Source organism: Nanorana parkeri, unplaced genomic scaffold, assembly GCF_000935625.1.
Source record: "Nanorana parkeri isolate BGI_ZX_2015 unplaced genomic scaffold, ASM93562v1 scaffold69, whole genome shotgun sequence".
NCBI classification, from domain to species: domain Eukaryota; kingdom Metazoa; phylum Chordata; class Amphibia; order Anura; family Dicroglossidae; genus Nanorana; species Nanorana parkeri.
This window is the reverse complement of record NW_017306337.1, coordinates 2696416-2723546: the sequence shown is the minus strand read 5'-3', so window position 1 is coordinate 2723546 and position 27131 is coordinate 2696416. Positions and strand designations below refer to the sequence as shown.

Genomic DNA, 27131 nt, shown 5'->3' with positions numbered 1-27131 from the left:
CCTCCCCTTCAGGATGTCAGAAATGCCTCATTATTGCTTGCAATCATAAAAGTTGGAGCTATGCTTACTATTATCTTTACAGGTTACAGGTCTCTTTACAGGTTAATATATATTTACACATAACTTACATTGGTCATTAAGATTCAGTATTAAAAACTATAATGGTAGAACAGAAATACTATCACACAGCTTACGAAAACAATTTAAAAGATACATATAATGTAAGGAGTCGAGGTGCAGTCCCAGCTTTAAGGGTCACCGACAAGAACTTCTCCAAACGTGATTTCAGCTCAAGAGCCCAGGAATCCTGAAAACGAGACACAATGTATACATTTTAAATACATCAAGCTTGTAAGTTCACATCACACAGTGTAATGTCAACCATGCTGATGCAATGGGAATTATATAGGGCCACATGGACAATCTCAGACAGTGACAAGCAGTAGTAGAATATTATATGCTTGGAATTTACCACAAACTTACATTTACCCCATCACAAAGCCCTCCTCCAGTTAAGCGGTATCAGTGACCTCACAGATAGTAAAGAGACGATTTGATGACTCAGTCCATGGGAATGCTTAACTCTCTAATGCAATTTCTCTGTTTTTTAACAACACTTTCACATCCAGCAAACATCTTTTCTTTTTTCTAGCTCCATGTAATGAAGAGAAGCTGGTAGACTGTATACTGATCTTTCAGTTTGTGGATGAGCATGACAATTTTCTGTATCTATGCCTAAAAAATAAAGTCCAGAAGTGTCCTTTTAACGTGAACCTGACAAAAAAAATAGTTTCCAAGGCAACAGTGCAGAAGTGCAGGTACCTTGCCTGTGCCACCAAATGCCTATGTTAGTCTTTAAATTAATCCCTGCGCTACTGTGGAGCAACCTTTGATTCTAGGCCCAGCCCAAACATGAGGCGTCTGAAGAAAACATCTGCAGAAACAGAATAAAGGATATCCAGAGCCAAGAAAAAAATCTATTATATTGCATCTTACCAGTCCTTACATGTGGTGGATGCATTCATTTTCATCTTACAGGCAAAGAGCGTTTTCAGCAAGTACAGAAAATACCCGCTGATCTTGCCAAAAATATTGCGTCTTTTCATTTTCTGCAAGCTGCACTGAAAGCTCACGCAATGGTAACACTCTTCTGTAAACTACTATCCCCCAGTAGTCCAGCCTAAGTGACAACCAAAGTTCCCTCTATAGATACAGTGGAATAGGTAGGCATAGTCACCCTAGGACAGGAGTGGTATTATTTTCAAGAGGACCAGGTCAAAATAAAAGAAAACTAATGCAGCCACCTCATCCAAGGACTGGTAACTGCAATATATTAAAGACTCTGGCTTCCACCACGAATATAGAAAACAAAAGGCAACAGAGCGCCACCTCCGTGTATAAAATCGTTTATTAGGATTAATAAAACAAGGGATAAATGTACTCACAAGCAAACGTTTTCATCAGGCTTTAGCGACAAACAAGAGGCCACACTGTCTGTTAACCCACATGGTATCACCCTGACTATGCAACACGGTAGCCTCCGGTCACATCACCGTCCACTGGGCCGCAGTCAGCCAAGATTGACGCGTTTCAGGGGCAAGCCCCCTTCATCAGAATCATAGCTTGCTTACAAAGGTTAACAGGCTTACGAAAAAAACAGAAACCTGGGGGGCTGTCTGCGACTCAAAGTGCTGCATGAAGGACCTAACACTCAAAGCTGGCATCAGGTGGGGCCTGAATATCTGCCTGATAAAACTTAAGAAAAAACCCAGAACACCATGTGGTAGGACCTTGTGCACCTTAATAGAAAAAAGTGGAACCCGATTCTTAAGACCATGAGTTTGAATGATCGTCTGTCAGAATCACCTAGAGATGGTTAATAGAGAAATCGATGTACCCTTAAGGGGTCCATCCGGAATACAAGAAGAAATCAGGCCTCTAATAGATAATGGTCACGAGATAGACTCTTACAGTCTGAACCACATCCAGAAACTCACTCTTGGTGAACTGGAGCCGAACAGAAAGAAGGAAGAACAATGTTCTGGTTGATGTGTTAAGGCAAAAACTATCTAGGCAAAGGCAAGAATGAGGTTCTGGGCCTCAACATCACCTTGTCCCTAGGCAAAACAAAGAGGGGATATGTTACAAGATAGGGCCACCAATTCAGACAGCAGCTAACTTCCAATGCTCTTCTTTGTACAATGCAACCCTCCCAACTTAAGAAAACAAAGAGAGTAACAGTTATTGAAAGGTTACATGTAGACGTTAGCACAGCTCTGTCATTAGAATTGTTAGGAAAGTGTTTGCTGAGGACAGTTCTTTAAAAGGAGAACTATGGGGTAAGTGTTTTCCCCCATAGTTCTCCTGAGGGTCACAGGAGGACACAAACTAGCATCCTCCCGTCACCCTAGGCTCAGTATATCGTGAGCTACAGCTCGCGCTATACTGAGACCGCCGCAGCCGGGACGGATCCCGACATTAAGGTCGAGATCCATCCAGCAGCGTGATTGACAGCTGGCTCTGCCTATCTTTGAGGCAGAGCCAGCTGTACCCACCCACTCCCCTGTCCGTTCCACTAGTCAGCGCTTGAGGATCGGAGCGGAGAGGGGGAATCACTGCAGGGAGCCGTGAGTGACGGTCACTGCTCCCTGCAGGGAGATGATCGAGAAGTGAGCGAGCGACGGCATGTGTTCACTCACTTCCCGATCTATTGAGCCGACGTGTGACAGTTTCATTGTCACACGTCGGCTCGAACTATGAGGTTGAGTGAAAATCACTCACCTCATAGTTCTCCTTTAAATAGATACATTGAAGAACATTCAAATGTATTTTAGCTGCCAACAACTGGGCATGCAAACCAAACCCATTGTCTTTAGTGTTTTTTCTGACCTGCAACAATTAAACAGATCAGGGGTTTTGACATCACAACGACCCACCCTGCAGCATGCTTACTCCACGTCAGTGAAAAGTAGTGAAGCCATAGACTAGCCAAAAACTAGTATTTTTCAGAAGGGGGATCAGCAATAGCAACCGAATTTCATATAAAGAAATGTCCAGGTCATCATTTATATTTCCAGAATAAAATAAAAAGGAAAATATCATATTAATAAAATGGTAGACTTTTTAAAATAAGGTTATTTATAAAATGTACTGGATTCAGCAAAGATTAGCTGTATATTCAGCAGCAGTGCAATTGATGGACTTCTAAAACACATCCACCTTCAAGATTTACGAGCTTGCAATCTCTCTTCGTGAAATGAGCATTATCTCACAAATCAGTCTTGTCACCAATGTGTTTCCATTCTGCAGCCAGGTAAATTATTTAAATTAACATTTACCTGGAAAAGCTCTTTGAAGGAGGGATGTACAGCTGGGTTAGGGACGAAGGGGAGGGCATAAAACGGAAGAAATTCTGTAGTCTGGCTTAAAGCAGCACCACTGGTCTCCAGGTATGTTTTAAGATGAGAAATTCGCTCTTCACAATCGGCCCGATCCTAAAAATAAATAGCAAAAAAATTAAAAGGGAATTTATGACCTTTTTAGAGTTTTTTTTTTTTTAATCTTATACATGAAAATGTGATCACCTTACAGGGAACCTGTTCCTGAGAGAACAGGTATTCTACCACTGCTGTTGTGAAAATGTAATTACCTGGCTGTCATGATGATCCAATAGATTTAAAAACCTTCCGAGTCAGTGACGTGGAACGTATGAAAATCACCAGAGTTCACTCTGACTTTTTAATCTGACTGCTTTTATAAAAGTCAGTGGCTTAGAATGCACTGAAACCAGACACAACCAGGCAATTAAATTCTTAGAAAGGGACAGCAATGGCATCCCTGTATTTCCCTCAGTATATATTTCTTCTCATGTAAATAATCTAAAAAAAGCCTTTCTTATAAACTTTCTTCATGTATGGTGTTCATAGGACACATTACAAATGTAAAGTTTTGCTTTACTGTTCCTCTCTGTTCCTACGGCTGATACTTGCCATACACATTACAATTCTCCCATAATTCTGATCACAAAACTGTATAAAAAAAAAAAAAGTGATCTGCAGGAAATCATCTAAAGTTTCAATGTGAATTATTGGTGGTACGGTTGTAGGGTGGCCTGATCTGGTTGTTTCTAGGATCATAGGCTGGCTGAATGTGGGTAAAACTGCTTGAAAAGTGTTCTGTGTATCAGCAATCATAAGGTTGGACCTCACTGCCAAAAATGCTAATGTTAACTCCAAAAGGTAAGAATTCAGCGGTGCAGGCGTTCACTAGCTGGCAAAAAGCAATATCAGTCATGAGAAGCCCTAATCATCACACATATAGCTTTTCCAACAGTATGGGAATTCTTAGTGAAGCAAACAAACCTTCCCTTTTCTTGAGAGAAAAGGCAGGAAAGCATACTAATGTGCACACTGTTGATATATTGGTCTCCAGCACAGCAAGATGTCTAGTCAGTTAAAGTTCTAAGTGAGATCCAAAGGAAACCCATACAAATGTGATGCAGGTAAGGTGGTCCTGGTAGCAACTGAACCCAGGATCTCACTGAAAAACAAAAATGTTGACCACTTAGCTAGTCAGGTCTGAAAGTGGTTGGTTGCTGTGAACCAACACAGTTAAAAACCTTTGATAAATTAGACCCAGTGCAAAAAATTATGATCTGGTTTCTGCTTTCAGTGATGACTAGTGTCTGTGAACCCAGACCCCTTTCAGACCTCGGCCATTTCACTAGATCAGCGGCTTTTTACATGTGGGTCGCAACTCACTGTTGAGGGGGTCGCAGCATCCACTTCTGCTTCGCTAGGTGGGAGGCTACTCAGCCTCCTCCTAGCGCAGCAGTGTCAGCCAGCAGGAGGACAGCAAAGGCTGTGAATAGTGATGGGCTCGGGCGTGTTCGCAGCTCCACATGCCGAGCCCGCCAGGAAGCTGACAGCGCCAATTACAGGCACGGAGACATTTCCTGATCTCTGCAGCTGCGGACCGGGATAACGTCTCAGTACCTGTGATTGGCGCTGTGAGCTTCCTGGCGGGCTCGGCGCGTGGAGCTGCGAACACGCACGAGCCCATCACTAGCTGTGAATATAAAAGTGCCGCTACAAAACACTCCATGGCCGTTGCAGCGACATCTAGTGGCCGGGGAGTGTGTACAGCAGGGGTTTTCTATTCACAGCCGCTGCTGTCCTCCTGCCTCCCATACAATGTGAGCTCTGCAGGAGGCAGGCGTCTAAGCAGTGCTGGGGCTGAGAAGGCTGCATGGAGACAATGCAGGCAACAGGTAGCAGGGCCTGAGGAGGGTTTGTATTCTTGTGAGTGTGCTTCTATTTTTAGTCACAAGTCCAGTGCCTTACTAATTCTGGAGTCCAGCGCTCTGTTGGGGGTCACAACAACTTGGCAAATGTTATCAAGGGGTCCGGGCCCTAGAAAGGTTGAGAACCACTGCACTAGATCAAACTAAAATATTGCCAGTGATAATGAAAATGATTTTGTTCTTTGTCACTGGCATGTTGTTGGCTTTCTGCACTGCCAAAGAGAATGACTTAGTACTGAGAGCTCAGAGATGCCTGAGCAGGGTTTAAATGACCACAAGCAGAAGTTCAGCAATATATCATACAGGACAGAATCTTCACTATTTTCCAAAAAACTGAAATTTTCATAAAATAAAAAATTGGATACATTTGTCAGTTGAGAAAAACAGCACTTCTGCATACTGATCCAGTGACATAGTGACTAAACAATCTAACCCAACGTAAAGACAAAGCTGGTGATTAGAAGGATAGAAAAAAAACATTTGTAAAAAAAATTACAGAAAACTGAACATTTCCAGAATCCAATAGGAATGAACTATTACTGGTATTGTGAACTGAAGATAAGATAATTTTTCGGGTTTATGACCTATTCACGCATCTTGTATATAGTTTGAGCAGAAAGCATTAAGCGTGACAGGAAGCTTCAGGGAAAGGAGAATATGACAAAATGGGAGGCTAGGACATCAATAATCACACACAATAGACCATTAATACACCATTACATGTGGTTGGAGACAAGGATGTGAGAAGTTATCTCTAGTGGGCCAAGAAAAGCAAACCACTCCTGAAGCTGTGATAACATTTACTTATTTTAGCTTAATTTATGTATCAGTAACTTTATATATTGTGCCGACACCCTAGGGAAGGTCCATAATGCTAAATCAACACCCGTTTTTTAATCCAACTTACTCCTTTATTTTTGTGTATATGGATTCATGGCTCCAGAAAGAACGTGTTATTTACAATAGCAGCTTTAATTATCTAGACATTATATAATTAAATATTAACAACCGCGTACAAAGCCATCCACAACTCTGGCCCCGGCTATATCTCCAACCTGGGCTCAAAGTATTACCCTAAGCGTCCCCTCCGCTCTTCACAAGACCTCCTGCTTTCCAGCTCCGTCATCAACTCCTCCCATGCTCGCCTCCAGGACCTCACTAGAGTGTCTCCCATTCTATGGAACTCTCTACCCCAACCTGTCCGTCTATCTCCCACACTGACTAACTTTAGGCGATCCCTTAAGACTCATCTCTTCAGGGAAGCCTATCCCACCTAAACCTAACCACTGAACAATCACTTTCTCAAACAATCATCCCCGCGCAGCTACCTCCTCATGTATCATTTGCCCCTCCCTTTTAGATGGTAAGCCGTCACAGGCAGGACCCTCCTTACCATCTTGTCTTAAATTGTATTGTGACTGTAATGTCTTGCTTATATTGTAAAGCGCTGTACAAACTATTGGCTCTATATAAATCCTGTATAATAATAATAATTTTATGATCAGACACGATCATATGAAAGTGAATCCGACCAGACCTAAAATAACAACTTTATGGTGCCAGCAAACACCTGCGTTGATCTTCAAATTGACACCTGCCCCCCTTGTGGAGGCTTTTAGAAACTAGTACCAACCAAGCTGCATATGCGGCTTCGACTACAACCCACGTCAAACTTATACCCCACCACTTCCGAAAATGATGGCCTACCCGTTATTCAACTGGTAAAGTACTGTCAGCACTGGAAATTATATATCCTTTGGAAGGTAAAACAATAAACATATGTACTTCAACTCTGTACTTTAAATAACATCTACTTTTCCCTGTACATTAGTTTTCCTTAAAAAAAAATGTGGAAGATTATCGTGTGCTGGTTCTATAGTTTTTGAGCCCATCACTCCAGAAGAGGGTCATCTGTGCACCAAATTGGATTACAAGGATGCATGACAGGGGTGAGTTGGGCGCTTTGTGTTTCTATTCTATCAAGATAGCCGCCTCCACACAGCCACACAGTGCAGAGCAAGGCATGACAAGTCAGTAATGGGGAGAAAGATCAGTTGCAAGGAGACCACATGCTTTACTGGTGAATAGTCTTTTGAGAGTTTAGCTCCCCTTTGAAGGATTTGTTAACTATTATTATCGCTATTATTATTAATATAAAACACATACAATTCGGCTGGTATTGTTCTTTAGTGGGAAAATGGCAAAGTGGATGTGTAAGTAGAATTCTAGCTTCTGAGCCAAGGGGTCATTGCTGCGAGTCTCCGTAGGTACATGCTCTTCCCACTTGTCAAAAAATGTTTTCCGGTCCCCATCTTCAAAAGCACTGAGGAGGTCTTTCTGCAAGACATGATAATGCATCAGGTCAGATAAATAAAAGATATTAGATCCTGAACATCACATCATGGCGCAACACTATGTAACCTTGTGCATTTGTGCAGAAACACATTATACATAATTTTACATTTTAAGAGGCTGAAAAATAACAAGAGATACATTCCACCCAAGATATATACGCAGTGACCAGAAAACTAGAAACACCAATTTAGCACTGCATTGGGCCAGCTTTGGCCATAATAGTTGGCACACATCCAGGCAGTGGCTCCACAAGGGTCCTGTAGTATTGTTATGTTTAAGCCAATGAAAAAAGGCATCAGCAACTGCCAACAGCTGATGGGTGTAGGCTCCGTTGTCTTTGGAATGAACATCCGTTCATTAAAACCACTCCCAGAGTTTACCATGATGGCACTGAGTGGGAACTGGAATTGGTCAGACAAGATAATTTTTTTCAATGCACCAACTATTCAGTGTTGATGTCCCTCGGCCGACTAGAAATCCTTTCATCTGTTTAGCATAGACAGCAGAGGTTCCCCCCTGCTTAGTCACCTACTCGTTTCCAACATAAAGCTGGAAGGCAACACACCGTGTTTGTCATTCTACCCCAAAATATGTTTCAGATATTTCAGATATTAATTGTTTTACTATAGATGGCGAGTTGCTGTTATGGGTCAAGCCTCCAGACTTCCATGTTCGTCCGCCAAGGGATCCCTCCCACAAAGCAGATTATTTTCATAAAGTGCCTTGTGATCTGGTACAATGTTTAGAAAATGTTAGCTTTTCGACATGTGGACCCCCTTGTTTTAAATACCTTGAATCAGGAACCTTGAATAATAACTGTACAGATAAGGAACGGTCACTTTGCTCCAACTTTACTAATCTGCACAGTTGTTACAGGGCAGTGACTAAAAGTATTAAACCTATTTGACCAGTATAACAGACAGTCAACTAACACTTTCAGAAGAGGGTCAACAATGGATGCCCTCATATTTCTCTTGTACTTGAATCTCACAACTCTAGTCTTCCTGATTACATGGCTGCGCAGGAACTGGGGTCTAATGCAATGACAATGATATGTCTGACACCATATTAAAATTGAAAGTTGGAAAAACTTAACATTTAAAAGTAGTCATTAATATACAACACATCCATTGTGTAAAAGAACAGGAACTCTTTTACAATAAGATGAGGTCAAGTACACTTCTAAAATGTATTAAAGGGTTTAAGTGATTTCTCATTAGTCACTGTATAATTAGAAGCGATGTACTCTTATCATATCCTGTAACTGCACCCACATACACACCAGTGCCAATCCACTCGCCTCCACCACAGGAAGGATGACCTTATCCTAATTCACCCTCTCTTGCCTAAACGGAGAAGAATTAAGCAATATATTCTGACGGACAAGACATTTCCTAGCATTCTCCGCCCTGTCTGTAGAAGCTCCTACCAGAAGGTGAAGATCAGCTCAGACTGGGTGTTGCTGCATTTTAGCAGAAAGGCATCCCCCCAGTGTTAACATTCCACACATTGCAAGTCTATCTGCTCCAGAATTATTCATCACAACAGCTTCCATTTCAAACTACAATAAATGTCCAGTGATATTCTCCGGGGAAACTGTTAACAGTTTACAGCTCAGTAAACATATACATATGTAACATTCCCTAAACAAGAACAGGCTTTCTGTCAACAAGTTATAGAATATGAGTCTGTCCTAAGACATAGAGCCTAAAGTAAATTGTAAGGCAGGTACAGTGCCTTGTGAAAGTATTCACCCCCTTGGCGTTTTTCCTGTTTTATTGCATTACAACCTGGATTTAAAATTGATTTTTTTTTTAATGAGTTTTGTGAGTTTGCATTATGTGATGTACACAACATGCCTACCACCTCGTAATGCAATAAAACAGGAAAAACACCAAAGGGAGTGAATACATTTGCAAGGCACTGTATACATGGACACATGATCTTGCCTTATACTAGATCCATGGCTACCCATTAAGATAACATTTGTGCTGCAGCACGTCATTGTAAATGCATCTGCATGTACAGTTTTCTCTTACTCCCCACTGCCAAGACTCACAAATACATGTTGGTCCAGCCTGTGAGGTCCACTACATACAGCTTCCTCCTGGAGAGACAACACTGCTGCATTGGTCCTGAATTCAAAGCAGTATTGTCACCCTAATGTAAACTGCACCTGCTTCCCCTATAGTGGGATGAGAAGATGTTGCAGGAATTGCGGCCATCTGCACCGTCACTGTTGACTCACCTGATTCACGCCTGTAGCTTGTCAAGTAAAAATGTAGCCATTGCAAATGGCTTTATTTGTTTCTGCATTCCAAATGCTGACCTGTGTCAGAGAAAAACTTGCCTTATAGTCTCATATACATCATTCCTTCACTTAAACACTGATAAATAGTATGTGTTAAAAGCAAACGAAGAACAAACCTTTTTTGGCCATAGTTCTCTTTAGGGTCACAGGACGACATTTTTGTGACCCTAAATAGAACTACAGCCAAAAAAGGTTGCAGATGCGGACGGCCACAATTCCTGCAACATCTTCTCAGCCCACTGTAGCAATTTACAAATGTCCTCCTGTGACCCAAACCTCAACATATAGCGGGCTATATTGCCTGCTATATGCTGACAGCACAGAGCCGCTCTGCAGCCAGGAAGGATCCAGACAATATTGTCTGGAACCATCCCGCTACCTGATTGACAGCTGTCTCCACTTCTCAAAAGCCAGCTGTGCCCACCCCTCACCCATCCCTCCAGTCAGTGCTCGAGGAATGGAGAGGGGAGGGCAAAATCCCTGCGGAGAGCGGTGACTAACTGTACTTTTACCCCTACATGGTAAAAGTAGAATCAAATTCTCAAACTTTTTTTTAATATTGAATCCATATCAAACAAATCTACAGTACATTATAGTAACATTCTGCCAAGTGGAAAGAACAAAAGATCGGCCTAGGGGAAACTTGAATAGACAGCTATGTCTAAAACAGGGACCAGTCAGTCACCTGTGCAGGCTTGAGCCTAGCAATCCTAACCCTTGACTTCAGGGCAAGAAAGGACCATAATTTTGTAAGAGGTTGCTTGATCAGACATACGTTTTGCAATGTTATACCCATTGGTGTGACATCACTCACAGCACAACATCTTGATGGTTAGAAGGGAATGACCAACAGGGCAGGAATAAACTGACAGCTACTAAATCTGCATCCCCATGAAGGATATGGCTGGGTGATAAACAATATCCGCACTAACAGATAGCAGGGATTCGGGCATATTGGAACACTGCTTGGTGTATATGAACACCAGGATCAGAAGGGGTCCTTCCAACCAAACATCCAAAGTTGTTTCTAGAGCGTGATAGACCACACTGTAATCTGCCTAACTGCTTACCAATTATTTGATTCTTAGAATCATTAAAAACTTTCCCCTGAGGAGGGTATCACCTAAAAGTGAGGGGTAGAAATCCTAGTGCTACAAGTAGAAACTTGCACCTGATTAAGGCCTTGTTCACACCAAATGCAGAGCAGATCCGGTCAGGCTTCTGCACACGCACGCTAGTCTTTTAGACGCGTTTTTGGTTAAAAAAAAACAACATATTTTTTTAAGTTTAACATGGGCTTTCAGTGCGTTCCAGGCATTTGCATGCGTTTGATGCGTTTGCAGATCCAGAGCAGGTAAAATGGGGTCTGCTGCAGTTTTTTTACCTGCTCTGGATCTGCACGCTGCGATGTGAACTGGAGCTCAAAATACCATAGGAATACATTGGACGCAGTTTTGATCCGGTCTCCACCTGCTCTGCTCTGGATCTGCTCCGCGCTTGGTGTGAACTAGCCCTAAGGAAAGAAGGAAGCAATCTAAGGAGAATCCTTAAGAAAACTGCAGCTCCGCAGAAAGAGGCTTTATCTCTTAGGCTGGGTTCAAACCTAGGCGTATCGAATATGCGCGTTTGTCGCGTATTTCGTGCCGCGCGTTACTGCAATTCGCCGTAATAAAAACATGCGACAATCGCGCGTTTCCGAGGGCTACCTGGCGGCAAATACGCCCCAAAGAAGCTCCTGTACTTCTTTGGGCGTAGGGCGTTTTGCAGCGCGCTCCTACGCGCTGTAAAACGCCCAGGTGGGAACAAAGCCCATAGGCAATCATTGGTTTTCACATGTTGAGCGTTTTACAGAGCGTAGGAACGCGCTGTAAAACGCCCAGGTGTGAACCAGGCCTTAGTGATCATGTCCCACAAAGGCCTGTGAACTTACAGTTACCCATTGTGGAAATCTGCAGCACGGTCCCAGCATGTTGTGCTTGCTGACTGTCCAGGGCAATACAGAACCCTCCAGAAATGGATACTTTTTTCCAAGAAGGAAAAGAAGAACATCCAAGTGCTAAGCCCTCACCCTTCAATGTAGAGATTGTCCGTTGTGGGAGATTCAGAATGCAGGGATCAGGAGGGCGTAAGGGACAAAGCACAGAGGGTGGAAGTGCATAATGCACAGAGAACAAAGGACAAGAGTCCATAAGACACAGAACAAATGGATTAGGAGTATGTAATGCACACTGTGCAGGGGTCAGGAATATGTAATGCACAGAGCGCAGGGGTCAGGAGTGTGTGTGGCACAGAGCGCAGGGGTCAGGAGTGTATGAAGCATAAAGAGCAGGGGTCAGGAGTGTATAAAGCATAAAACGTAGGGGTCAAAAGTACGTAACTCACAGAATGCAGGGGGTCAGGAGAGCATAATGCATAAAAAATAGGAGTCAAGAATACGCAATGCAGAGCGCGGGAGTGTGTAACGCTCAGAGCGCAGGGCTCAGGAGTGAGTAGTGCACAAAGCATATGTGCCAAGAATATGGCACAGAGAGCAAGGTTCTAGAGAACATAACACACAAAGTGCAGGGTTTAGGAGTGCATAACACACAAAGTTCAGGGGTCAGGAGTGTACCAGAACCAGTGAGTGGTGAAGCAAAGTAAAAAAAAAAAAAATGAACAGCATCGCAAATGGAGAACCCAGGAGATGCTGGGCACGTGCCCCAAGTGCCCTACACGAGTGATGCCACTGCCCCAGTTTCTAGACTTGTGACTTTGATGTAATAAAACTAGATCTACTGTATATCAAGAGCTAAAGATCTTTATCGAAAGTTTGCTTTTTTCCTTTGACCTCTGATCATTTCCTGTACTGAAAGATGGTCTCACTGTTTATGTTAAACTAGATTCACCATCAAAGTGGACCTGTGCTGAAATGCCAATATAAATTTACATTAGGCATCTTCCTGGAAGATGGAGGAATCTCCAATGCTAGTCACAAGACAAAAAGCATAAGCCTTTCACTACATGATCTCTGCTGAAAAGGAAGATCGGGCAATCTGAATTCTGATCCTTCTCTTTAGCAGGCACCCCATGAATATATACACAGGCTTTGGGCCATGTAAATGCAGAACTAGAGGGAACAACATTTTCTCCAGGAAAGGCAAGAAGCTCTTTACCGGTAGTACTCATTACATATCCCAGCAAAACTGTTAATAAAGATATCAATTAAAGTGATATTAAAAAGGCAAACAAATGTTTCCCTCCCCCCCCATGTAAATGTTAGCACTTACCTTAAATGATGTCTCTTATAATGGTCTTCCTCTTCTTTCCGGATGTTTTCATGTGTCCCTCCAGCGGTGCGGCGTCTCTCCGATCCAGCACTGACTGCTCTGTCCCTCCGATCCAGCGGTGTCTGCAGGCGGGTACACGCGTCCATAGACTTACCTTGCGTCTCTGCTCGTCTCCCGGCCGAGAATCGGAACTGCGCATGCGCCCTCCCCAAGATCCTTTGCGGCCGTACGAGCAGTTCCTGATTCTCGGCGCGGGAGCGAGCAGCGATAAGCAAAAAAACCGGAGGGTTTAGAACCCCTTTAGGAATTGATTACAGACCCACTTTAAAGCAAACCTGTGGGTGGTATAAGTATGTTAAGCTGGCTTCTTTTTCGAGTTGCAGACTTCTTTAGGTTACTGAAAGGGCACAACAATTGTCAGAAGTCCTGGGATGTTTTAAAGGAAAATTGCAGAAATAGCTTGCATTTATGCCATGTGGCTTCCATGTAAAAAGCACAGGAGTTATGAATATATGGAACTTTATGGTGACCACGCAAGCAGTAATTGCAATTACCTTTAAAGTGTATTTCCACTTTCGCTGTCAAAATGATAAAAAAAAAAAAAAACAACACTATATGATGGTTATGTGTTCCCATTCACACAGAATACCTAAAAAATAATTTCTTACCTTTTAGATATTTCTTTGGCAAAGGTCTTTGTGCAGATTCCAGGCTACTCTGAGCAGTTTCAAAGTGAACATGGGAGGGGCAGACTGAGCATCTTCTCAATACCATAAAATACTTCTTCGGGGCCCAGCCAATCAAGTAGCCAAAGACTCGAAACCCGAAAGAAGACCAGGGGCGAGAAGGAAGCGCTGGAGAGGGAGAAGCGCAATGCTGGAGGGGGATCAGTTGGACCGGCAAGTCCGCCATGCATACTAGCACATTATGGCTAAAAGCTCCAGGCCCCCCTCCTTTTTTTTTTCTTAACACTTTACATCCGCTTTCACCCTTTGTTAGGACAGACAGTGTACAAATCTAGTTTATAGCTAATAATTAAATATGCCAGCACAGTACCGACAGGGTTAATTAGAATAAACATAACTTCCCACAGCCCTCTCCTTAACATTGCATTGCGGGGAAGCTAGGTAGGATTTTTTATGCAAGTAAGAAGCACTTAAACATGTAAAGGAGCAATTTTTAGATTTTCTTTTTAAAGTTATGCAATGGGAAAATGTAAGAAATATAAAAGTAGGTGTTTTCCCAATTTGGCTGCAAAAAAGTAAATACACTTTAAATAGCACTCCAGAATTTCAGGCTTCTGGTGTACTCTCTAATATGTGTGCAGGAGCCAGCTTAACGTGCCTAAACCACATACCGACCCACAGAATGTTTTTACTAGTGTGATTTACATATTACTGAATTAGCTTTACAAACAGTTAAGACAATAAGCATAAAAAGAATTTACCAACCTGTATTAGTAATGTCTTAGATTCTCTTGCAGCAGATCCATCACTTTTTGAGAGTGGTTTTCCTTTACTTTTACACTCTTTTGTGAAGCTTTTCAAGGTGTCATTGAATTCGCCAAAGCTTAGGAACTGATAAACCACACAAACATAATTCAGCAAAGTAATACAGTACAAAGAATGCATAAGATTCATAAAAACATATGTTTATAAATGAAGCATGGGTATTTTCCGGTTACCAGTTTTCCCCAAACCTTTTATCACGTTTCACTGTGGTTAGGTTGTATTTAAGTTAATTACTTGAGGAAACAGGGATCAATTAGTGTAACATAAGGATTTATGTATATGAGGAAAGCCACGTAGGCTGTTTTCAGGCACATTTTGTAAAACGGAAGCCAGAGCATAAAGTGATTGTTTGATGAGGGGCCCAATGCAGGTCATGGGAAGACTAACATTGGTTCTGCACATTGAGCAAAAAAGATTTATGCTGTACAGACTCATACACACCCTCTTCAATCACCACATATGTATATAAGGCCATTTTCAAAGGAACCAAAAAGAAAGGGAACTCCACATGCCCAATATTCTTTACATTTACTCTTTTCAATACAATGCTGTCAAAGTGAGTAGGAATCATCACAGCCTTTTGACATTTCCAAGTAGTCAATCAACCTGCGTGAATTTAGACCTCAAGTGTCTATAGCAAGTATCAATAATGAACAAGAGAAAATGACAGCCAATGGCTAGAAGTTTTTTTCATAAAAGCCAAATTATTATCAATGTATCATACAGTATTCTATCAGTGCTTTATTAAAGCATCTTAAAAATACATTCAAGTGCCTTAACTATTAACAAAAATGTATCACTCAGCTGTAGATCCTCAAATCATCTCTTCTGTTCTTCATGGTCCCTGTGTGTGTTGTAAAGTAGCCACCGCTCCAAGCTCACTCCCGTGATGGACTACAATCTCACGTTTAGTTTACCAATTTGTATTGTGATTTAAGTCCATCACAGGAGCGAGCTTGCAGTGGTGGCTACTTTACAACACATACAGGGACCATGGGGAATACAAGTAACCCCCCTCCAAAAGGAAGGACGGTGTCAGCCCCAATTCAGAGATTTGAGCACCTACAGCCACTACATTTTTGTTAACAGTTAGGCCCCATTCACACTGAGCGATTTATGGAGCGATTTTTGCAGCGATATCGCTCATATTTCCACGCGATATCGTTCTATGTAGCTTCTCCAATCCATTTCAATGGAGCTGTTCACATCTTGTCGCTCAATATCGCTTGTAGCTCGTCGCTGGTAGCTTGTCGCTCCTACATGACCCTTTTTTAGAGCGATTTTGAGCGATATTGCTCCTGATTGCATACAGCCCAATAGGAAAAAGTTGCGCGACAGGTCGCTCAATATTGCTCGTCGCGCAATATCGCTCAAAGTCGCGCGATTTTCATGGCGCTCAGTGTGAATGGGGCCTTAAGGTATGAATGCATTTTTAAGATTTAACTTTTCAGTTTAGTGTCACTTTAAATGGTTTTACTTCTATAAAAGATACTGTAGATGCAGAAGACACACATTTCTATCTTTAGTGTCACTAATGCTATAGCTTGTTACTGCTGAAAAGAACTGATAGTGCCATAGTAAGCTATAATTTACCATAAAGGCAGCTTTCAACCTCAAGAACCAATATATTTGTGTATGCCTTTTGCAGCCTGCTTTTTAAAAAAAAAAACCTTAATCAGTTTGTATTGCAACCTTTAGTTCCCAAGACCAAACTTTAAAAATAAAAAGATTTTTCCACTTAAGTTTCCACTTTTCCATGTCATCCCAGTTCACTTCACTGTTTATGTATGTTCCAGTAGAGAGGACATTTGTCTCTGTTACTCAACTTTCCCAGTATTATAAAAAAAAGGAAACACAGATGTAGCACAATGGTTTTCCTACCATGCAATGATCATATGGCTATTTCTAAAAAAGTAGGCAATATATTTCGTGACAAGCATAGGAGAACCTACCAACACACAAAGTAAAACAAAATTATACATACCTCTTTCACTAATCCAAGTAAATCTGCTTCATAGGCCAAAATATCACCCATTTTTTCACACTCCTATTACCTTCCACATAGAAAGAAAGTCTGAAAGGGTAAAAAAAAAAAAAAAAATTCTTTATGAGCTCTTTATCCTAACACAATACTACAAAACAAATTAGACATTTTAAGAAGATAGAAATACTGTAGCTAAAAAAGTAAAAAACAGGCAGTCTTACCTAAGCACTCTCCAAGCAACTTTCTTCCCTGGGATCATGGGCCTGTCTGTCGGCAGCTGCCACCCCCCATGCCTGCCCCTCCTGGCTTCAAGTTCAGTGTCCCTGTGACGATCGTGGATGGTGTTGGCGGGCAGCGGCGAGTCAGTGAGAGCTCAGAGCTGGGTGAGGTAGGAAGAAGAAGTGGCGTGCGGCACGTGTGGAGCCGCGGGCAGGGCAACTAATCAATGAGCTGCCGGCTCTGTTTGTTCGAAGGTTTTCCAACCAGCCCCTTCAATCAGCTGATCAGAGGATGCTGGCCAAAATGGTGCCAACAGCGGCACCCACTGTGCAAAATTTGGCTGGTTCATCAAGAACCAACCAAAATTCGCATTGTGTATTGCCAGCTTTACATGTTTTTTGTGCTAACTCCGGCACTGAAAAATCCTGTTAAGTTCTCACTGACGGGTTGGGGGAGGAATTTTCTTCCAAATAATTAACCCTGTCTGTACTGTGCTGGCAGACCTCATTATCACTTGTAAACCAGAAGACCAGGTCCTGGTCTGTCAAAGTGTTGAAGCACAGAAAACATTGGGTGGATTTTATCCAAACTGGAGCAGACTAAATCTGGAGCAGCTGTGCATGGAACCAATCAGCTTCTCTCTTTCATTTTCAAATCTTAACTGAACAAACTGAAGAGAGAAGCTTATTGGTTGCCATGGGCAACTGCTCCAGATTTTGTCTGCTCCAGTTTTGATAAATACCCCCTAATGCATACTAATGAGGAGATGCTCCATCTGTCCTAGGTCTTTCCATTAGGACAGTCAGAGTTTGATGTTGCCGAAATTGAGAGGAGCATGCTAAATAGAGATATCTGAAAAGGTAAGAAATTTTTTTTTTTTTTTAATTATTTTCAGATATGCTATGTGTATATGAACAATTAAACATATAGGGGTTTTCTCAGTTTTTACTGCAAAAGTGGAAATACACTTTAAGATTTAGACGTCAAACTCACGCAATAAACGTCTGGGAGTCTGTGAAATCAGGCTCTACTTCACAGGTCAGCGGACAAAGTCTCAAAACACATGGACTAATTTTTAAGTCTTTATTCTCCACAATGTCATTAACCAAACTTTAGGGGGGGGGCTTGCTTTTGATCTCTACAATTGTTATACTGTTACTATGAGAACATATGTAAAAAGACATTCCTCGACACGGTCCATGACCTGCTAAGATCTCCGCCTGGCTCTCAGTGACCATGTTAACAAGGTTTTTTAAGCGTGTGTAGCCCACAAGTTTTATTATGTCTGCAAGTAGGGTTGCACAGATACCAAGTACAGTACTCGGTACAAGTACGAGTACATGTACCGATACTTTTGAGCTCCAGGACTAGACTAGAAAAAAATCCAGAAGTTAGGAGTCAGCTGTCATTTGTAAGGAGCACACGGAGCTCCTGTGATTTGTACATCTCTGTTTTAATGTACGCTTTTGTTTTTATAAATATAAATAAAGTGATGCACAGATACCAGTTTTGCGAGTACGAGTACTGGTACTTGCCGAGTACTTACAAGTACTGATACATTTTTGTTTATTGTCATGTGACAGTTTTTCTAAAACAATACAGACTAATGATTTCAGGACAGTGGTGGAGCGCCAGAGCCTGGTCCCAGCTGCAACCGCTGCAACCCTGGTAGTTCTCATGAAAATGCCAAGTATCTGCACTGGTACTCGAAAAGTATCTGTGCATCCCTATCTGCAAGGTTAGTTGTTTATGTGTCCTTTCACCTACTGAGAATGTATTTATCTCCAGCTATGCCCGGCAGACAGACATTTTTGTATACCTGGTTTGACTTATGCGGATTCCTAAATAAAGAAAAAAAAAAGACATTCCTAGATACTCCAGTACATGGATAAACCAATTAACGGAAAGTACATTTCTGTGTTGGCGTTCACCACTGGGCAGTGTTTAAACAGGCATAATGTTACTTCTGGAATTCTTGTCTCCAGCGCAAAAGGTGTAATTTTACTTTTGGTGGATTTATTGGATTAGAACTGCTTGTACTGAACAAGGGTACAGAATTAAACAACAGAATGGTGTTCTGTACAGTTGGTTAGTAATACAGACTGAAAACTATACAATTTGATTACATCATGCAGTAACTTTGTTATGCTTTGTCTGCCACTTCTCAAATAATTATATAGCTATTGGGACTACAATGACCCTTAAACCAACCAAATCATAAATATGTGCCACGTCAGCAGCCAATAGATTTATATCAGGAAGTAGATTTACAGAGAAAAGCTAACAAACCTCAGGGAACCATCGTGAAGTAAATCAGTTTAATTATGATTTGTACTTAACACATGGATATAAACAGAACAAGTAGAAAAGAGTAGATACTGGCGTTTTAATTATTCAAATTGAAGCAGCTGCCTTAGGTCCCATGCTTGCTGGGGACCTCGCAGTAGCCTTCTTGGGAACCATGTGGCGCCTGTGTACAGTGCTTTTGCCGGCCTGCCCCCTCCTGAGACCCACAGAGCAGAGCGTCAGCACAGAGAATGTACAGGTATGGTGCAGCAAAACTGCACCTGAACTCTACAGCTACTTAAGCAATATTGCCTGCTGTCTCTGTCCTGTGCTTTATTCTGCATTATTGTATAATGTACTGCTGGGATTTGTAGTCCTCAAGAGCTAATGGTATTATTCTGCATTGATGTATAATGTATTGCTTGGATTTGTATTCCTCTATATCTGATGCAATTCTGCATTGCTATACAATGCATTACTGGGATTTTTAGTCCTCTGTAGCTGGAGGCATTTGCATTGCTATATAATGTATTGCTGAGATATGTAGTCCCTCTGCAGTTTGGAGTCAGTAGCAGAACTACCAGGGTCGCAGGTGCAACCTAGCCCTGGTTCTCTACCTTTGTCCTAAAATCATTCGTTTGTATTGTTTTAGAAAAAACTGTCACATGACAATAAAAAGGAAAAGGTCATTGGTATTGGCGAGTACTTAAGAAAAAGTATCAGTACTCGTACCCGGTCTGGAAAGAAAAATTGTATGGTCGGTGCATTCCGCAATCATAGGACTTATAGAAGACCAAAGAGAAAGAGGACCCAGCAAATAACATGACCAGACAGAAGACTATTGAAAAAAAAATAAAATAAAAGCAAGCCCTCCGGGTGGGAGGAAGGATGGCCTCGAAATAAGAGCACCAACTTTTAACATCCCCTTCTACATCCATCTGATCTAACTCCATTCAACTGAAAACAGATTACCACACTTTGCACTGTTTATTTGTGTCATCTAGTTCCACAGTGTCCTAGACTAAAATATGACCCACTGAATTTACCTGAATAGGCCTTTATATATGCCATGGCATACAGAAGCAATTGGACACTCAAGGCATTCTTGGCACAAATCATTTTTAGAAGGGCAAGCATGAACAGATCTCTATCTTGTTTTATTATGGTACTGATGACATATTTGGCAAAACCACTGTGTAAATACTTAGGCGTCTTCCAAGATTTCGGGATGATTGGCTCTGATTTTTATCTAAAGTATACTAACAAAGATAGCCTTATGAAACACACACAAAATGTTACATTGCCGTATCTTTAGTCAACAAAACAGTTTAAGCAATCTTATATTACAGCAGAACTGCAACCTCCTATCTCCGACAGCCAAGGAAGGGGCCATCTTAGCCTCTATTTGGATTTCACTTGCCATGGTGCTGCACAAGTGATCAGCTATGACACCAGCCATTTGAGGGCTTGAAAGTTGGTTTGATAGCTGAAATAGGCACACTGACAACCCTGACAGTTGGCATGCCTTAAATGTAAGTGTTTGGGAGACTACTGGTGGGTAAAGTTCCTTTTTAAATGAGAACTATGGGGTTAGGGCTTTTCCCCGTAGTTCTTCTTAGGGTAACGGGAGGACACAAACTAGCGTCCTCCCGTCACCCTAAGCTCAGTATAACACGAGCTACAACTCGCAGTATACCGAGACGCCGCAGTATACCGCAAGCTGCTGCTCGCGGTATACTGAGACGCCGCAGCTGAAGCGGATCCCGACAATTATGTCTGGATCCGCCCAGCTGCGTGGCAGCTGGCTCTGCCTATCTAGAGGCAGAGCCAGCTGTACCCACCCCCTCCCCCGTCATTTCCGCCAGTCAGCGCTGGAGGATCGGAGCGGGGAGGGGGGAATCCAGCCCCTCCCCTGTCACAGCAGAGGGCCGTGACAGGATCGAGAAGTGAGCGAACGCCGGTATGTGTTCGCTCACTTCCCGATCTACTGAGCCGACCTGTGACAGTCTCATTGTCACAGGTCGGCTAGAACTATGAGGTGAGTAAAAAGCACTCACCTCATAGTTCTCCTTTAAGTAACTGGTAGAATCTGCTTTTGCATGTATAACCTCAATCAAAAGTTTTCTGCAGCTGCTAAGACCTCCTTTCAACACATACATATTTTATGGAAGTTTTATTAAATAGGTCTTCAATCATTGAATATTAGATAACAGGCAGACACCCCAATATTCTGCCATCCCTTCTGATGATCCAAATGTATTTCTACTGCAATAGAGCAAGACATCTGGCCAATGGCATGGCAGAACTGCTAAATACAACCATATCCTCTGCACCATTCCTTACAGCTAGGATGAGCTTTTGAGGTTTGTAGTGTTTTGTTTTATTCTTGACCTCACAACACCTCTGTCAGACCCTGAATTAAAACTCTCTTCCTCCTTTTCCGAATACAGTAACAGAGAAAGCAATATTTCCTTTATTGTAACAAGGTATAGGAATGAATATTATGAATGGACAAAGTAGGATTGATCCTTAATGGTCTTGTCCTTAACTGAACTGACATGATGTGACAACATGACCTAAAGTGAGGAGTTCATTCAAGGCTGCCCAAAACATCAGCAAGGTAAAACAGTTCTGTAAAGAAGAGCGTGCCAAGATACCCCCGAGCCAATGTGCTAGTTTGATCAGCAGATATGGGAAATGTTTTCATGAAGTCACTTCTGCTTAAGAAGGTGCCAGCTGTTACTATACCTTAGACTTTATTAAAGTTACTTCACTTCAAGGTGTCTGATAAAGATCAGCAAAACATATTTAAGAAAATAACCAAGTAATTGGTACTCCAAATTAATAAATAAGTAAAGGCTATTTAAATGTGTTCCCAAAATCCATTTCATTTAACATACTAAACCTCTTCTAGCCCTAGTCCAACTATCAGGCAAATTCAACATTGTACGGCATTGGACGCGGCCGGGAGGGGAGGTGAGTCACAGGACCCGCCCCCTCACTGTGAAGCCCGTCGGCAGTGCGGGGCCCCGGTGTTCAAACACCGGGACCCTGCACTGCCCCATATTGCAGGACCGGACCGCACTGAGACTGTGCGGCCCGGTACCGGGGGTTGGGGACCACTGCTGTAAACAATCGGAAGCTGTAAGTGTTCTAATTACAGTCAACAATAACAAAAGCTGGACTTTTGCTTGCTTTGGTGTGTTTTACAGCACTTCCCTCTAATCCATTAATAAAGGGAATGCATAGAAGATTTGTTCATATTTTGGTCTGATAGTTTAAGGAGTAAAATATACTCTTCCCAAAACTTAAAGCCTGCGTGTGACACTGCAGCAGTCTCGTGTAGGCTCCATATACTGAGAAATAAGCCATAATGTAACCGCTGATCACTCAGCTCACGATCTTCTACCAGCAGAGAGTCGTGACTGTTAGTCACGCTCTTTACAGGGATTCCCCCTCCCCTCTTTGTTCTTCCAGTGGTCATTGGAAGGACAGACGGGAGGGGGTGAGCACAGCTGGCTCTGACTCTAGAGAGGCAGCGGTCACTCAGGCAGCAGGGTGGATCCCAACAATATTGTCAGGATCCTTACCTGCTGCAGTGCGGCTCTGCGCTGTCAACATATACTGGAGCGGGAAGTAGCCCGCTATATGCTGACTTTGGGTCTGAGGAGTACATTAGTAAATCTACTCCTGTGACCCAAAAGATCAATAAACCCAATAAATGGTTTGGCCTGAAACACTAGCGGAAAACAGGGCTATAGTCACACCTCTGTGCTTTGGTGCTGTATGGTGCTTAAAAGAGAACTAAAGCCAAAACATTTTTGGCTCAAAAGAGTACGTTTATAAATGTGCTCCTGTGACCCAAAGTCAGCATCTAGTGAGCTACTGCCCGCTATATGCTGACAGCGCAGATCCGTGATGCACCTGGGAAAGATCACGACAATATTGCTGGCATCCACACCCCACTGCCTGACTGACAGCTGGCTCTGCTTCTCTAGAGCCAGAGCGGGGTGTGCATGACCCATCCCGTCTGTCCCTCCAATAAGCACATGGGAGGGAAAAGACCATGAGCTGAGCGATCAATGGTTCGTGATCACTCAACTCTTGATCTATAGAGCTGGCATATGACACCTGTAGTGTCACACGATTGGGCGGGGCGGGAGCTGTGGCCGGCTAAAATTCAGTTTATGTGCCGCTACCCCGAAAGTAAGACCTAGCGGATTTCTGCAATATAAGACCTAACACCGAACTAGGTCTTATTTTCGGGGTAGGTCTTATATTACAGAAATCACTGAAGATAGCGCTAGGTCTTACTATCGGGGTAGGTCTTACTTTCGGGGAAACACGGTAGTACTGGGAAGAGTACATTTTACTCTCCCGTCTGGATACAATTCTGTCTGGATACACCCAGCTGCGTGAGTGACAGCTGGCTCTGCCTATCTAGAGGCAGAGCCAGCTGTACCCACCCCTCCCCTGTCCGTTCCGCCAGTCAGCGCTGGAGGATCGGATAGGGGAGGGGGAATCCCTGCAGGGAGCCGTGAGCGACTGTCACGGCTCTCTGCACGGATAGATCCAAAAGTGAGCGAGTGCCGGTATGTGTTTGCTCACTTCCCGATCTACTGAGCCGACCTGTGACAGTTTCATTGTCACAGGTCGGCTCAGATTATAAGGCTGAGTGAAAATCACTCACCTCATAATTCTCCTTTAAAATGGGGAAACTTCTCCATAGTACAGCTGTTAAAAGGAAACATCCTGTTTGCTGCATCCTAGAGGTGCATAGCTATATGTTACATGCATATAAAAGCACCACATGAAAATTGCTCTGTGGACTGTAATGATTTATAGAGCAATCTGTCGCACTCAGCCATCAGGACTATTATATGGTGCCTCTATGTCCAACCACCCTCTAAAGTTAATGGGCAGCCTTAGGCCAGCCAGAGGCAATGCAAACCATTTTCCTAAACAGTCCTACTGTGTTGAGAGACCATAGCAATGACAAAGTTGTATAGTGGATAACAAATGAGCAAAAAAAAACTATTAAAGCATAAAGTGAATTGTGATTAACTGCCATAGGTTTTACTGGATAAATAAGTAATGAAACCACTTAAAATGTATATAAAAAGGAACAAAACATTTTTTTCTTGATTCTCAAATCATCTCTGAATTCATGCTGACACTGTCCTTCCTTCTGGAGGGTGTCTACTTTTGTTCCCCATGGTCCCTGTGTGTGTTGTAAAGTAGCCACCGCTCCAAGCTCACTCCCGTGATGGACTACAATCTCACGTTTAGTTTACCAATTTGTATTGAGATTGTAGTCCATCTCAGGAGTGAGCTTGCAGTGGTGACTACTTTACAACACACATAGGGACCATGGGGAATACAAGTAACCCCCCTCCAAAAGGAAGGACAGTGTCAGCCCCAATTCAGAGATTTGAGGACCTACAGCCACTACATTTTTGTTAACAGTTAAGGTATGAATGCATTTTTAAGATTTAACTTTTGAGTTTAGTGTCACTTTAAATGGTTTTACTTCTATAAAGTATACTGTAGATGCAGAAGACAAAAAATTGTATCTTTAGTGTCACTAATGCTAGAACTTGTTACTGCTGAAAAGAACTGATACTGCCATAGTAAGCTATAATTTACCATAAAGTAGTCACCCTCCAGAAGGAAGGACAGTGTCAGCTCCAATTCAGAGATGATCTGAGGATCTACAGCTAAGCGATACACAAGTAAGATATTTTTGTTAATAGTTAAAAGTTCTTGAATGCATTTATAAGATTTAACTCCTGAGTTTAGTGTCACATTAAGTCAGCAACATGCATATGTAAAAATCTGGTTATACAGTCCCTACAATGCACATGCTGACCTCATCTGCTGCTGCTGCAACACAGGGAGAGAGCGCACTACACATGCACAGGTTTTAAATGAGCCAGAGCACCTGTGGCATAGGGGGTAAGCGCCCAAGGTCTAATGCATCCTCCCATCTAGGCAGTATGGGGGCACCTTACCTGTCCTTTTTGGACAGGCTGCACACGGCATACAGGTATGCCACTGAAAAGGAGCTTAGTTTACAAAATCTGAGCAGTGTTTTGTTTTTTTTAAGCCTCTTGCTCTGCACTCTTCCCACTGTTAACCCTCTGATTTCAGGTAGTGGGTAAATCCTGGTGTACATGAAAACAGTTGAAAACAGTTGGTTCTGCATTGATACCTGTACAGCCACAGCTTCAGCCAGCCTGTCATTGATTTGTTCAGGCTGGCTATACACTGCTGTATTTATACCTGTCACCCTCAACCAGAAAAATACTCTAGATGTGTGTTGTATGGCCCTCTTGCGATCATGTGCTAGAGTCCTAAATGTACTAGACATCGGAATGCATGGGCAATTTTATTTTAAAGGTGAACTAATCTTTTAAGCCAGCAACACACATATGTCAAAATCTGGTTCTACAGTCTCTCCAATCTTCATGAATGATGACGTCCCACGGCCTACCTAAACCATTCATTCAGTGTGTATCCAGAAAGTCCCCGGTACTACATAATGGTCAGTAAATCGTATGAAGGGCAATCCGTTTATAGTGTGTGGGCACTTTCTATATCTTCTGTTATCCTTACCAGGGCCGTAGATAATTTTTTTCCCTGTTTATATTTCATTAAAAAAATTGGTAATTTGTTGTGTTTTGGGGCATTTAATTAAATTTGTCACTAAATTTTGGGGTTTAATAAGGAGTTGCGCTAATATTGCGCAACATAAAAATTTTCAACTACCACCATTTTATTCTATAGGGTCTTGGCATTCAGAAAATATATAATGTTGGGGGGTTTTACGTCATTTTCAGGCCTAAAATGTGGAATATAACATGGGTGCAAAAATTGAAAAAAGGGCCTCAGTCATGAAGGGGTTAAGGAGAACAGGAGAGATAGGTGGTCGTTTAGGGACGAACTGTCACTGTATTGGACTACAATTCCCTTGAACACCGGATCACTTTCCTTTATCTTCAAAGTGATGTAAGGATTATCTTGCAAAACAGTGTCCTAAACGGACATATGTAACATAGTTCAATCACTCACGTTATTGGAGTTTCTCAAGGTCCAAACGATTCTGATCCAGTGGTCCAGTTATGAGGGTGTATGTCCCATTTCTTTAAGGAGTATATCGGTGTCACCGGCACAGTTGGAAGATGACAGGCAGAAGCACTTAGCACTTTTTCTCTGTATCAGAGGGTCTTTAGGGTAAATTGTTCACCGTGATCTATGACGTGTGAAGGAATGTCACCCCGTTGTTTGCCGTCACTTCTGCCGAGCTGCGGTAACTATGTGCTATAACGAAATTCCAACCGATTTAGGCTCAACACCCTGAATGGACCGACTCCAGAAAGGCCTCGAGCATCGAACGCAGCCACAGCAGACGGTTACAGCGTAACCAGGGTAACGCTCCACTTCCGGTGTTGTATCGAAGTCTGTTCCCCCCAGCCGCTCGGCTATTTCCGTAACAGCTTTTCCTCCCTTCAGCTGCATATCAATCTACATAGACCCGCCTCCGCCCCGCCTCTCTGGAAGCTCCGGTTTTCAGTTATTTAGAGAGGACAGTGTGTGCGATGTGATCGCTGGACTCTGCCCGATGAGATCGTCTGTCCCTCACATTCCTCCACAGTCTTATGCTGATGTCCTCTTCTATTCTCCACAGGATAAAACACAGGATTCCAAATAAACATTGTTTTTATTTATCTGTATTTGTGTGTGGTATATGTGTGTGAATGAGAATTTAACACAGACACATGTGTATATAGAGTCCTCACTTTCTGCTAAATTCCAAAATGCTTATAATCCGCAACGCTCGTCATAGTCTGCAGCGCTCATCATAATCCGCACATCATAATCCACTCATCATAGTCCG

The 27131-nt window shown here is 42.5% G+C and overlaps 1 protein-coding gene across 1 annotated transcript in view; it reads right to left on the bottom strand.

The window, feature by feature from the left end:
* ARMC9 (armadillo repeat containing 9) overlaps positions 1-26674 on the bottom strand; it is a 36659-nt gene extending 9985 nt beyond the window's left edge. Inside the window, exons 1-6 of the mRNA XM_018576528.1 lie at positions 26481-26674; positions 16730-16819; positions 14686-14811; positions 7469-7639; positions 3339-3494; positions 215-307 (exon numbers count right to left, since the gene is read on the bottom strand). Coding sequence (XP_018432030.1) covers positions 215-307; positions 3339-3494; positions 7469-7639; positions 14686-14811; positions 16730-16780 — 597 coding nt within the window. The 5' untranslated portion in view covers positions 16781-16819; positions 26481-26674. The remainder of the gene's footprint in view (positions 1-214; positions 308-3338; positions 3495-7468; positions 7640-14685; positions 14812-16729; positions 16820-26480) is intronic.
* Between the last annotated feature and the right edge of the window lie 457 nt (positions 26675-27131).